General features: G+C 49.9%; 1 protein-coding gene across 3 annotated transcripts in view; it reads left to right on the forward strand.

Moving 5' to 3' along the window:
* Nucleotides 1-11646, forward strand: part of Stat2 (signal transducer and activator of transcription 2) — a 21904-nt gene that overhangs the window by 5339 nt on the left and 4919 nt on the right. For all 3 annotated transcript variants that reach the window (XR_003837798.1, XM_029482651.1, XM_029482652.1), the window contains exons 2-22: nucleotides 102-239; nucleotides 364-514; nucleotides 740-835; nucleotides 1439-1528; nucleotides 1617-1692; nucleotides 2080-2165; nucleotides 2453-2604; nucleotides 5039-5197; nucleotides 5303-5395; nucleotides 5607-5666; nucleotides 6040-6057; nucleotides 6645-6738; nucleotides 7047-7094; nucleotides 7170-7253; nucleotides 7422-7520; nucleotides 7609-7744; nucleotides 7853-7905; nucleotides 8028-8122; nucleotides 8896-9032; nucleotides 9204-9380; nucleotides 9598-9655. Coding sequence is in view for 2 of the 3 variants with exons in the window: in XM_029482651.1 (XP_029338511.1) it covers nucleotides 109-239; nucleotides 364-514; nucleotides 740-835; nucleotides 1439-1528; nucleotides 1617-1692; nucleotides 2080-2165; nucleotides 2453-2604; nucleotides 5039-5197; nucleotides 5303-5395; nucleotides 5607-5666; nucleotides 6040-6057; nucleotides 6645-6738; nucleotides 7047-7094; nucleotides 7170-7253; nucleotides 7422-7520; nucleotides 7609-7744; nucleotides 7853-7905; nucleotides 8028-8122; nucleotides 8896-9032; nucleotides 9204-9380; nucleotides 9598-9655 (2093 nt within the window). In the remaining variant the exon portion in view is untranslated. The remainder of the gene's footprint in view (nucleotides 1-101; nucleotides 240-363; nucleotides 515-739; nucleotides 836-1438; nucleotides 1529-1616; nucleotides 1693-2079; nucleotides 2166-2452; nucleotides 2605-5038; nucleotides 5198-5302; nucleotides 5396-5606; nucleotides 5667-6039; nucleotides 6058-6644; nucleotides 6739-7046; nucleotides 7095-7169; nucleotides 7254-7421; nucleotides 7521-7608; nucleotides 7745-7852; nucleotides 7906-8027; nucleotides 8123-8895; nucleotides 9033-9203; nucleotides 9381-9597; nucleotides 9656-11646) is intronic.

Consider the following 11646-nt stretch of genomic DNA (forward strand, 5'->3'; position numbering starts at 1 on the left):
CTACAAAGTGAGTTCCAGGACAGCCAGGGCTATACAGAGAAACCCTGTCTCTAAAAAAAAAAAAAAATGACCAGCAGAGAACGGATGTCTTTTCCACTCAGAGTCCAAATGGCGCAGTGGGAGATGTTGCAGAACCTTGACAGCCTGTTCCTGGACCAGTTACACCAGGTCTACTCACAGAGCATCCTGCCAATGGATGTTCGACAGCACTTGGCTGCCTGGATTGAAGACCAGAACTGGTGAGGGACTGGGGGTTCTGGTGGCTCCTCCTGAGCACACAGGGTCTCAGAGACTTCCTGGGAGGGGTTTGAGATCTCAGAGCAGTGGGTGGTTCACAGAGCCCTTGTCACGCCCGGTCCTCAGGAGGGAAGCTGCGCTGGGCAATGATGACTCCAAGGCCAACATGCTATACTTCAGCATCCTGGATCAACTGAACCAGTGGGACCACTACAGCTCAGACTCCAATCACTTTTTATTACAGCATAACTTGCGAAAATTTAGCCGGGACATTCAGGTACTTGGAAGAGCCGGGAATAGTGGCGTGGGGCTGGCCTTTGAGTATAGGGTAAGAGCTGGGGTACAGAGTCTGGACGTGGAGTGTCCCTAGCAGAGAAAAGGACTGACTCCAGATTCAGGGACTGTGAAGGAGAAAAAATACTAGAGACACTGAAGGCAGGGTCTGGATTGGCAGGCCACTAAGGTAGTTAAATGGGACCTTGCCTCTGTTTTTCCTACTTAGACCTTTCCCAATGGCCCTACCCAGTTGGCTGAGATGATCTTTAATCTTCTTCTGGAAGAGAAAAGGATTCTGAATCAGGCCCAAAGAGCTCAAGAGGTTAGTGTGATGTTGACATTCGAAAGCCCCTGGGACAGGACAGCAAGGCGCCTGGAGGAGAGTCAGGGTGCTCGTCTCAGACCAGGATCTCCTCCACCCTCTGCGGTAAAATTTCAGGTCCCGATTTTAAGGATGAAAACTCTCGAGTTCATGTGGAAATGAGGGGATGTAGCCCACACCATTAATCCCAGCATTCTGGGCCGCAGAGGCAGGTGGATCTCCGTGAGTTTGAGCCCTGCTTGGTCTGTGTAGTGAGTTCCAGAACAGCCAGGGCTATACACAGAGAAACCCTGTCTTGAAAACAAAAAACAAACAAACAAACAAACAAAAAAAAACGGGCTGGAGAGATGGCTCAGCGGGTAAGAGCACCCGACTGCTCTTCCAAAGGTCCAGAGTTCAAATCCCAGTAACCACATGGTGGCTCACAACCATCAGTAATGAGATCTGACTCCCTCTTCTGGAGTGTCTGACATAATAAATAAATAAATCTTAAAAAAAAACCACACACACACACACACACAACAACAACAAAAAAAAACAAAACCTGACAAACAAAAAACAAGTCAGAGTTCAAACATGTTCAGAACCTCTTACTTCATTCAGGTGCAGCCCCCGCCAGCTCCTGAAGCAGTAGTGGAGAGCCAGCAGCTTGAGATTGAAAATCGAATCCAGGGTTTACACGCGGACATTGAGGTTGGCGGGTGTGGCAAGTGCTGGGTGGGGAGGACTCGGTTTTCCTGCCCTCAGAAGCAGCCTCACTGGGGTCCCATCTCCTCTACAGATTTTGGTGAGATCCATCAGGCAGCTGAAGGACGAACAGGATGTCTTCAGCTTCAGATACACAGTTTTCAGTCTAAGTAGGTCCACTCAATGTGGGAGAAGGACAGGGGCCATCTTTGGGGTCTAGGGGAAGGACAGACGACAGAAACTAAATGATCCAGAGAGCAGTGGTCACATATGGCTGGTGGTAGTACAGCATCAGAGGTGTAGAGGTGTTGGGTGTGTTGTGAAGGGTGGACCTGAGGAATAGTTAGCAAATGCCGGGGGTGGGGGGTACTATGTAGAAAACTGCCTTAGCAGATTGAGTGTGCTTCTGGTCCGTCCAGAATTTGCCTGTGGGATTCCACATACCTGTACTTTATCTGGTTCTCCCTTCCTCCCCATCCAACATTTTCTGTTTCTGAGACCCTGAGGCAGAAAGAGCAGAAGGACCCTGTGGTCTGAGTTTTGGTCTTGCCTTTCAGAGAAGACATTGTCTTCGGACCCCCATCAGAGCCAACAGGCGCAGCTTGTGCAGGCAACAGCCAACAAAGTGGACAGAATGAGAAAGGTGGGGGCAGGGCACAGAGGGGACAGTGGGGAACTGGGGGGAGGGAGGAGAGGGCAGTAGGGAACTGGGGGCCAGGACAGGGAGGGTTTGAGGGCAGCAGTGGGAGGTGGGGGGGGGCGCAGCAGGGAACTATGGGAGAGGGGGATGGGGGCAACAGGAAACTGGGAGACACCAGAGGGGGTTCAGGGCACAGCAGGGAACCTGGGGGTAGCAGAGGGGGGTCATGGGGGCAGCTGGATGACGGGAGTGGTACGAGGTACTTAGCCCTCAGAAGCTCTCTTTCCTAGGAGGTGCTGGACATCTCCAAAGGACTGGTTGGCCGATTAACCACCCTGGTCGACCTATTGCTGCCCAAGCTGGATGAGTGGAAGGTGCAGCAGCAGAAGTCCTGCATTGGAGCCCTGCCACCCGAGCTGCAGCTGGAACAGCTGGAACAGTGGTAAGAGGAAAAGATAGATGCGGTCTTCCCAAACTGACACACACAGTGCTTCTCCCATGCACACAAGTCCCAGATTTGGTTGTCAGCCCAGAAGGAGAACGGAAAGGCAGGAAGGGGAAGGGAAACAGCTGCAAGGACTCTTCGGTCTCTTCTGCCGTTCTCTGGTTCTCTGGTTTGACCGACCGTGCTCTGTTTATCCATCGTCATCTCAACTGAGGGAGGCCCGAGTCCAGCCTTTGCTTCGGTAAAGAAGCAATGGAAAGAAGTTTGCTTTTGAGACAAGGTCTCACTTTGTAGCTTTGGATAACCTGGGACTTACTGTGTTGCCCAGGCTGGCTTTGAACTTGACCAGTTCTCCAGCCTCTGCCTCCTCAGTGTTGGGATTAAAGAGATGGGCTACACCACATGCACTTCATAAAATAAATCCTGGAGCCGGGCGTGGTGGCGCACGCCTTTAATCCCAGCACTTGGGAGGCAGAGGCAGGAGGATTTCTGAGTTCGAGGCCAGCCTGGTCTACAAAGTGAGTTCCAGGACAGCCAGGGCTACACAGAGAAACCCTGTCTCGAAAAAAAAAAACGAAAAAAAAAAAATTAAAAAAATAAATCCTGAAGAAAGCAAATGGGTTATTATAAAACGTACATTGAAATGCTTCTTGCTAGTTGATTTTTATTTACAGTGGGCTTTGCCGCATGTGTGATGGTTTTGGATCCCCTGGATTAAAGATCCAAGGTGGCGGTTGTGAGCCACCATGAGGGTGCTGGGAACTGAATCCAGGTCCTCTTACAGAGCTCTTAACCACTGAGCCATCTCTCCAGACACCATTTCTTTAAATTTCCTACTACTGCGTGTGTCTGTCGCGTGTGTCTGTCTGTATGATGGGGAGAGCGCATGTGCAGGTTCTCTGCTGCTGTCTTTATATGGGTCCAGGGACACAACCCCAGGTGGCCAAGCTTTCAGTTTTTTCCTTTTTTTTTTTTTCCTTTTTCTTTTTTAAAGATTTATTTATTTATTTTATGCATGTGAGTACACTGTAGCTGTATAGATGGTTGTGAGCCTTCATGTGGTTGTTGGGGATTGAATTTTTTAGGATCTCTGTTCACTCTGGTCAACCCTGCTCGCTCAGTCCCTACTTGCTTCGACCCTAAGATTTATTTATTATTATACGTAAGTACACTGTAGCTGTCTTCAGAGGCACCAGAAGAGGGCGCCAGATCTCATTACAGATGGTTGTGAGCCACCATGTGGTGGCTGGGATTTGAACTCAGGACCTTCAGAAGAACAGTTAGTGCTCTTACCTGCTGAGCCATCTCGCCAGCCCATGGCCAAGCTTTCTTGATGAGTACTTTTACCCACTGTGCCATGTCTCAGGTTACCAGCACATTTTCTGAGACTTTACAAAAGATGGTTCTGAGGTGAACGTGGTGCTGGAATCTAGTAATCCAGGTCCTAGTGAAACAAACACATGAGAACCAAAAGCTCAGGCTAGTCTGGAGTATATAGTTGGACCCCGTCTTGAACACACACACACACACACACACACACACACACACACCAGGGTCTGAGGAAATGGCTCCATCAGGAACATGCTTGCTATGCCACATAGGGCCTGAGTTCAATCCCCAGCAGTCACTTAAAAGCTAGGCACAATACCAGGTATGCATAGCCACAGCCCCAGGTGGGCAGATAGGCAGATGCCAGGGTTTGCTGGCCAGCTGCTTAAGCAAAATGCTGAGGTCCAGGTTCAGTGAGAGAGATTGTCTTGAAAGAAATGAAGAGGAGGAATAAATGAAGAGACTCAATTCTAGGCTCTACACACACATGCCCGGGCGGCCACATGCCCCTGCACGCACACATGCGCACACTTTACAAAATAGAATTAAATGTCATTATGTTGATAAAACTCGTGTGTCAAAGTGGTTTTATGTTTAATCTTTTGGAGTAAATATTGTTTTGAATGCTCTGCCATATGCTTCCTGGATTCTGTTTGTTTGTGGCAGGGGTCTCTTGTGTCCTAGGCTGACCTTGAACTCAGTCTATAGCTGAAAATGAATGAGTCTTCTTGCCTTCGCCTCCTCAGAGTTCGAATTTCCGGTGTATAATCCCTGTGCCTAGTTGATGCAGTGTTGGAGATCAGATCTAGGGATTTGTACCTGTTCTACCAAAGGAGCTACATCAATAATCTTGGGTTTACTTTTACTTATTTTTAAGACTGGATCACAGTAAATAACCCAGGCTAGCCTTGAACTCACAACCCTCCTACTTCAACCTTGAGAGTCCGGGGATCACGAGGATGAAATCACACACCTGGCTCCGAGCTCTTTTTAGCTCAAGTCAGTTTCCGACTCTCTACACTATTAAAGAGAGGACACTCAAGAGCCTCAGTGGGGCCCCAGAAAACTTACACATTCTCTCTCCCTGGACTCTGTTACCCAGGTTGACGGCTGGAGCAAAGTTCTTGTTCCACCTTCGGCAGCTACTGAAGCAGCTGAAGGACATGAGTCACATGCTTCGGTATAAGGGTGACATGTTTGGCCAAGGGGTGGACCTGCAGAATGCCCAAGTCATGGAGTTACTTCAGCGTCTGCTCCAAAGGTCTGTGGTGGCCCTGGGTGGCCTCTGTGGAGGAGAAACAAGAAACACGAGGAGATGGTTGTTACAGACGCAGCTATTACCTTCTCTCCATACCTCTTTCCTTAGGTCCTTTGTAGTAGAAACCCAGCCGTGCATGCCCCAGACTCTCCACCGACCCCTCATTCTGAAGACCGGGAGCAAGTTCACCGTCCGAACAAGGTTGCGTTTGCGAGCTCCTACCTCGTTTCCCCTCCGCTCTTCTGAGGGTGCAGATCCTGTCCCTCGTGAAAACATACTTTACCCCCCTCCAGTTCACCTTCTCCTCCTAACCCCACCTTTTTTCTACATCTCTCTGGCTGTATCGAAATTTGAGATTGACCTCTGTATCCAATCATCTGTCGTCTCCCCCCCCCCCCCCCCCCCCCCGCAGACTTCTGGTGAGACTCCAGGAAGGCAGCGAATCACTCAAAGCAGAAGTCTCTGTCGACAGGTGAGCTGAGGCAGCTGAAGGATGTGAATAAAACAGCCAACAGGCACAGGCTGGAGGCACAGGTACCCACTGCACGGCAGGATCCCCAAGCTGCCTTCTGTCCATCCGTCCCACGTCCTGCACGCTGAGCCCGTGCCACGTCCCAGGTGCCACGTCCCAGGTGCCACGTCCCAGACTAGTTTCATTGTCCTGCAGCGCCACCAGCCAGGTGTGGCCAATACATTGGACAAACACAGACACGAACTCAGAGATTCCGTGTCTCTTGCTTGCGGCAGGCCATGCCATGTTGCTGTGAGCTCTCTCTCACTACCAAGACCAAATTCCCGACTACTTTTACCTCCCAGTGACTTTTTTTTTTTCTCTTTCTTTTCAGGAATTCAGACTTACCAGGGTAAGTGCCTGATAAGGACATGTACATGTGTTTATGACCTGCACAAACACACGTGGGGGTTCAAGGGAGGAAGGGGAATTGGGGGGGGGCACATGAACAAAAAAAGGAGAGGGGGAAGTCTGAAGTGAAGTGGAATTTTGGTTTACTGCTAAGTTGTATTTATTTTAAATTTTTTTTTACAGTTTGCTTAGAAAAAGAGAGAGTGTGTGTGTGTGTGTGTGTATATACACACATACATACATAAGAGAGAGAAATATGAAAGTATGTGTAAATCAGAGGACAACTAGTAGGCATGTTCTCTCCTTCCACCATGGAGTTCTGGGAATCGAACTCATGTCTTCAAACTTGTCCGCAAGCCCATTTACTTGCTGAGTCAACCCACTATCCCTTTCCTGCTTTTTTAAAAAACTAACTCTGAGCAAGCCATGGTGGAACACACCAGAACTTTCAGTACTTAGGAGCAAAGGGGCAAGAGAATTGTAGGGGAATACAAGGCCAGCCTGGGCTACACAAAGAAATAAGGAAGGAAAGAGAAACAAAGACACTAACACTGCTCTTTGTCTCCACATATCTTCTCCCTGGAACAGCTTCCGGAAGTTCAACATTCTGACCTCAAACCAAAAAACCTTGACCCCCGAGGAGGGCCAGAGACAAGGCTTAATTTGGGACTTCGGCTTCTTGGTAAGAAGGGCAAGAATTGGAGTCTAAGGCGGGCGTGGTGGCGCGCGCGCAAGCCTTTAAACCCAGCACTCGGGAGGCAGAGGCAGGCGGATTTCTGAGTTCAAGGCCAGCCTGGTCTACAGAGTGATTTCCAGGACAGCCAGGGATACACAGAGAAACCCTGTCTGGAAAAACCAAAACCAGAACAAAACAAAAACAAACAAACTAAAAAAGAATTGGAGTCTAATCCGGAGGAGCAGGAGCTGGGGGCATTTCCAGACCTTGGCCTCTGGGTCCTTTTCCTGACCTTGTGTTTCCTGAATTTGCAGACTCTGGTGGAGCAACGCGCTGTGGGTGCAGGAAAGGGCAACAACAAGGTAAGGCTGGCGGGTCACTGGAGCGGTGAGCCGAGGCCAGGGACTCACCAGGCGCTGATCACTGTGACCCCTCAGGGGCCGCTGGCAGTGACAGAGGAGTTACATGTCATCAGCTTCGTGGTGGAGTACGTGTACCAGGGTCTGAAGATGAAGCTGCAGGTGAGTGAAGGGAAGCGGGGAGCGAGAAAGGCAACAAATTTAAAGGAAGGGTCAAGGAGGGCACCAACAGAAGCGTCCTGGAGTGGGGTGTCCTTGCCCACGCACAGACGCAGATGCCTGCAGTTATAAACATCCCGTTCTCCACCATAACTCCGGTCTTCCTCCCAGACGGACACTCTCCCTGTCGTGATTATTTCTAACATGAACCAACTCTCCATTGCCTGGGCCTCCATTCTCTGGTTCAACATGCTCAGCCCAAATCCCAAGGTAGGAGGAGGAGGAGGCGGCGGCGAGCGGGTGAGGGGCAGAGGCGGCAGGAAGGGCTGCTTCTGAGCCTGTCACCCGAACCCCGCAGAACCAGCAGTTCTTCTGCCAAGCTCCGAAAGCCCCCTGGAGTTTGCTGGGACCTGTGCTCAGCTGGCAGTTCTCCTCTTACGTTGGCCGAGGCCTCGATTCTGAGCAGCTGGGCATGCTGAGGACCAAGCTGTTTGGTACCGTTTTTTCTTTTTGGTCATTCCCTAGCCTTGGCTTGCCCCTACCAGAGTCCTCTGCCTGGCCTTGGCCTCCTTCAGTCATCCGTCTGTGACTGTGATCCGCAGGAAAGAACTGCAAGATGGAGGATGCGCTGTTGTCCTGGGTAGACTTTTGCAAGGTAACACCCTGCAGCCTGTGTCCCGCTAGCTAGTCCCCCGTCCAAACACTGGGCCCACCTCCTCCCTTCCCCCCACCACGGGCAGCTCCACATCCCTTCCTGCCTCTCTGTTCCTCCTTCAGCGAGAGAGCCCCCCTGGCAAGATCCCTTTCTGGACCTGGCTGGACAAAATTCTGGAGCTGGTGCATGACCACCTGAAGGATCTCTGGAAAGATGGGTAAGGCCTGGCTAAGGCCTGGCGTCGGTTTCCTTAACTGAGCTCAGGACTGCACTTCGGGCGCCCCCTGGTGGCACAAGGGAAAGAAAACAACAACAACAACAAAAAACCAAAACCAAAAACCCAACCCAATACGGTGCAAGTCCCCATTAGTAATAGCCGTTGTGGTCTGAATTTATCAAGCATCCACTGTGTTGCAGAGCCTGGAGCCTGCAGGGTGCTTCTGTTCACGCAGCCCTTCTGACCACACTGAGTGGCGGAGTACTTTCACCTTCAGTTCCATGAGGAAGCACACTTAGAGAAATTGGGAGCTCCTCGATCAATGGACAGAATTGCGGGGACGGGGGCGGGGGGAGCACGGGTGGGGGCGCGGAGGTGTGTCAGTATGTCTTTATTATGTGGCTCTGGCTGACAGTCGTGGAACTTGCTGTGTAGACCACATTTGTCTGTCTACGCTTTCCTCTGCCTCCCAAGCGCTGGGATTAAAGGCATTCACTACTATGCCCAACCCTATTATATTTTTATGTATTTATTTTGTGTGTCTGTCTGTCTGTCTTGTGCGCGCGCACGTGGGAGCGCCTGCCCGTGCACACCCGAGTGCATGTGGAGGTCAGAGTATCGCTTACAGGGGTCGGTTCTCTCCTTCCACCATGTGGGTCCTAGAGATTGAACTCAGGCAACCAGGCTGGCGTGAGGTACCTTTCGCTGCAGAGCCATCTCCTCACCCCTCACCTGGGTGCTCTCCTCAGTCTGTCTACCGATGTCTGTTCCAGGCGCATCATGGGCTTTGTGAGCCGCAACCAGGAACGCAGACTGCTGAAGAAGATGATGTCTGGCACCTTCCTGCTGCGCTTCAGTGAAACTTCTGAAGGGGGCATTACTTGTTCTTGGGTGGAGCACCAGGATGACGGTCAGCACCCTCCCCCATACCATTCCTGCAGTCTGCTTTCTGCCAGGCACCCCATACGGACCCTCCCACCCTGACCCTAGGTCCGCTCTTAGAGTGGGGGCGGTGTCTGTTTGGTCTGGGAACCCCGGGCCTAGTCTCACTCACTTCATGTTACCACACTATGTCCTTCAGGTAAAATCTACTCCGTGCAGCCTTACACCAAGGAAGTGCTACAGTCACTCCCACTGACAGAGATCATCCGCCACTACCAGGTTCTTGCCGAAGAGAACGTTCCCGAGAACCCACTCCGCTTCCTCTATCCCGGAATCCCTCGGGACGAAGCTTTTGGGTCCTACTACCAGGAAAAAGGTTGGGGTCTTTAACATACATCCTTCCTAGAATGAAAGTGTTGTCTGATATTGATAGATCCGGCTCCCTCCCTTCACAAGCAGGGCATGTTTGTGTGCAGTGCACACAAACATGTTAATAAGGAGGTAGCCTTGTCAGGACCGTCTTGCGATAGGGGAGCGTTGACCTGTGTGACCAACAAATTGATCTCTCCCATCTCCTGTCTGTATCCCCACAGTTAATTTTGAAGAACAGAGGAAATATTTGAAACATAAACTCATTGTGATCTCTAACAGGTGAGACACAAACGCTTCACTGGGAGTTCTCTGGCTGACAGTGCTTCCAGCTGCCTAATTCCAGTCGCTTCCCACTCCTCTCACCCCTCCCTAACTCACCAACCTCTGGTGTTTCCCCCTTTGAGCTGCTCCTCTCTCATGGCTTCCTGCTGCCATCTTTTCCACTGTCTCCCTTATAGTAATGATCACAACCGTTCCCGATGACAGAGTACTAGATTTTCTGGAAAAAAAAAAAAATCTGTTCAGTCCTTAAGAGGACCCACTGGGGTAGGTAACAGCAATGGTGGTCATGTGAGTGTCTTTTAAGTTACACGGCTTGGTCAGATCATTCATTCGTTTACTGATCAGTCAATCAATCAGTCAGTTGATCGACTTCTTTTGTTGTGGTTGTTCTGTTTGAGACAGAGCTATTAGCCTGGAACAGGATATGTAGATCAGGCTGGCCTTGAACATACCTAGTCTCCCTGCCTCTGCCTCTCAGATGCTAGGGGTAAGGCACGTGCCACCAGTGCCCGGCTTATTTTTCAATTTATGTGTGTGCACGTTTTGCCTGCATGTATGTACATGCACCACTTTTGTGTCTGGTGGCAGTAGAGGACAGAAGAAAGTGTCAGAATCCCTGGCGCTGGGATTACAGAAGTCTGGGGGCTGCCATGTGGGTGCTGGGATTCAAACCTGGGACCTTGAAAGAGCAGCAGTACTGCTCTTAACCGCTGACCCACCTTTGTTGCTTACTCCTTTGTTTGAGGCAAAGTCTCATGTTGCTGAGGCTGGTCTTCCTCAGCCTCCCCAAGTGCTGGGCTTACACCTCCATTTCTATTTTCTGTCCTTCATTTGTTTGTTTTCTGAAATAGGATCACACTCAGAAGAAGCCCAGGCTTGTCTGGAGTTCATTATGTATCTATCCCTCACTGGCCTTGAATATGTGACAGGCTTCCTACCCTGGCCTTCTGAGTGCTAGAATTGTTATAGGAGTAAGCTTGCTCCGCCTGGGATTGGGATTCATTTAATTAGCTATTCTAAGGATGACACAATACCCCACTGTGGGTTTGCGTTTTCCCGATAATAAGTTAAATGCCTGTTTTTCATATGATTTGCCATGTGTGTGTATCTCCTTTTGAGGAATGTCTGTGCAGGTCTTCAACCCAAGCCAGGTGTGGCAACATGGGCCTATAATCCAGCACAGGAGAAAATGAGGCAGGAGGATTGAGCATTTGAGACTAGGCTGGGTTACGTTAATGAGACCCTGTCTCAGAGAAAAACAGTAGCTCTTTGAGCCGTTTGTAAATAAGATGGTTTGCTTTTTGAAGATGTGTTCGCTTTTACCGATGTGTGGGAGGGCTTTGCTCCCGTGCCTGTGCACCACATGCCTTGAGTGCCCTCAGGGGCCAGAAGTAGAGGTCACCAGATCCCCTGGAACTGGAGTTACAGAAGATGTGAGCCTCCATGCAGGTTCCGGGAACCGAACCCGAGTCCTCTGCAAAAGCAGCCAGTGCTCTTGACCACTGAGCCGTTTCTCCAGCCACTTATTTCCCTTTTTACTGTTGAGGTTTTTCTAGTTCCTTACAGCTCCTGGATATTAAGTCTTTGTTGAGTGAATAGTTTAGAAGTGTTACTTCCCACGTAGTTGCCTGTTAACTCAGGTGATTGTGGCTTTTCCTGTGAACTTTCTTAGTTTGACTTAATTGCAGTTGATCTGGTTTCTGCTTTTATTTTGTATGCTTCCAGGGCTAAGTTATTGTCTATAGCACAGTTGCAAGGTTTTCCCTTTGAGATTTATTTTATTGTAATTATACATATGTGTCTGTGTGTGGTATGTAGAAGAGGACTTCCCATCTCCAGGGTCTGCAGTTACAGGCAGTTGTGAACTGTCCTATGTCAGTGCTGGGAATTGAACTTAGGACCTCTGCAAGAGCAGAATTCTCTACAAGGTTTTCTTTTAGAATTTTATTTTTTAAGTTGTTGTTTGGTAGATATCTTTTTTTTTTTTT

This window comes from Mus caroli, chromosome 10 (assembly GCF_900094665.2).
Source record: "Mus caroli chromosome 10, CAROLI_EIJ_v1.1, whole genome shotgun sequence".
In the NCBI taxonomy this organism is placed as follows: domain Eukaryota; kingdom Metazoa; phylum Chordata; class Mammalia; order Rodentia; family Muridae; genus Mus; species Mus caroli.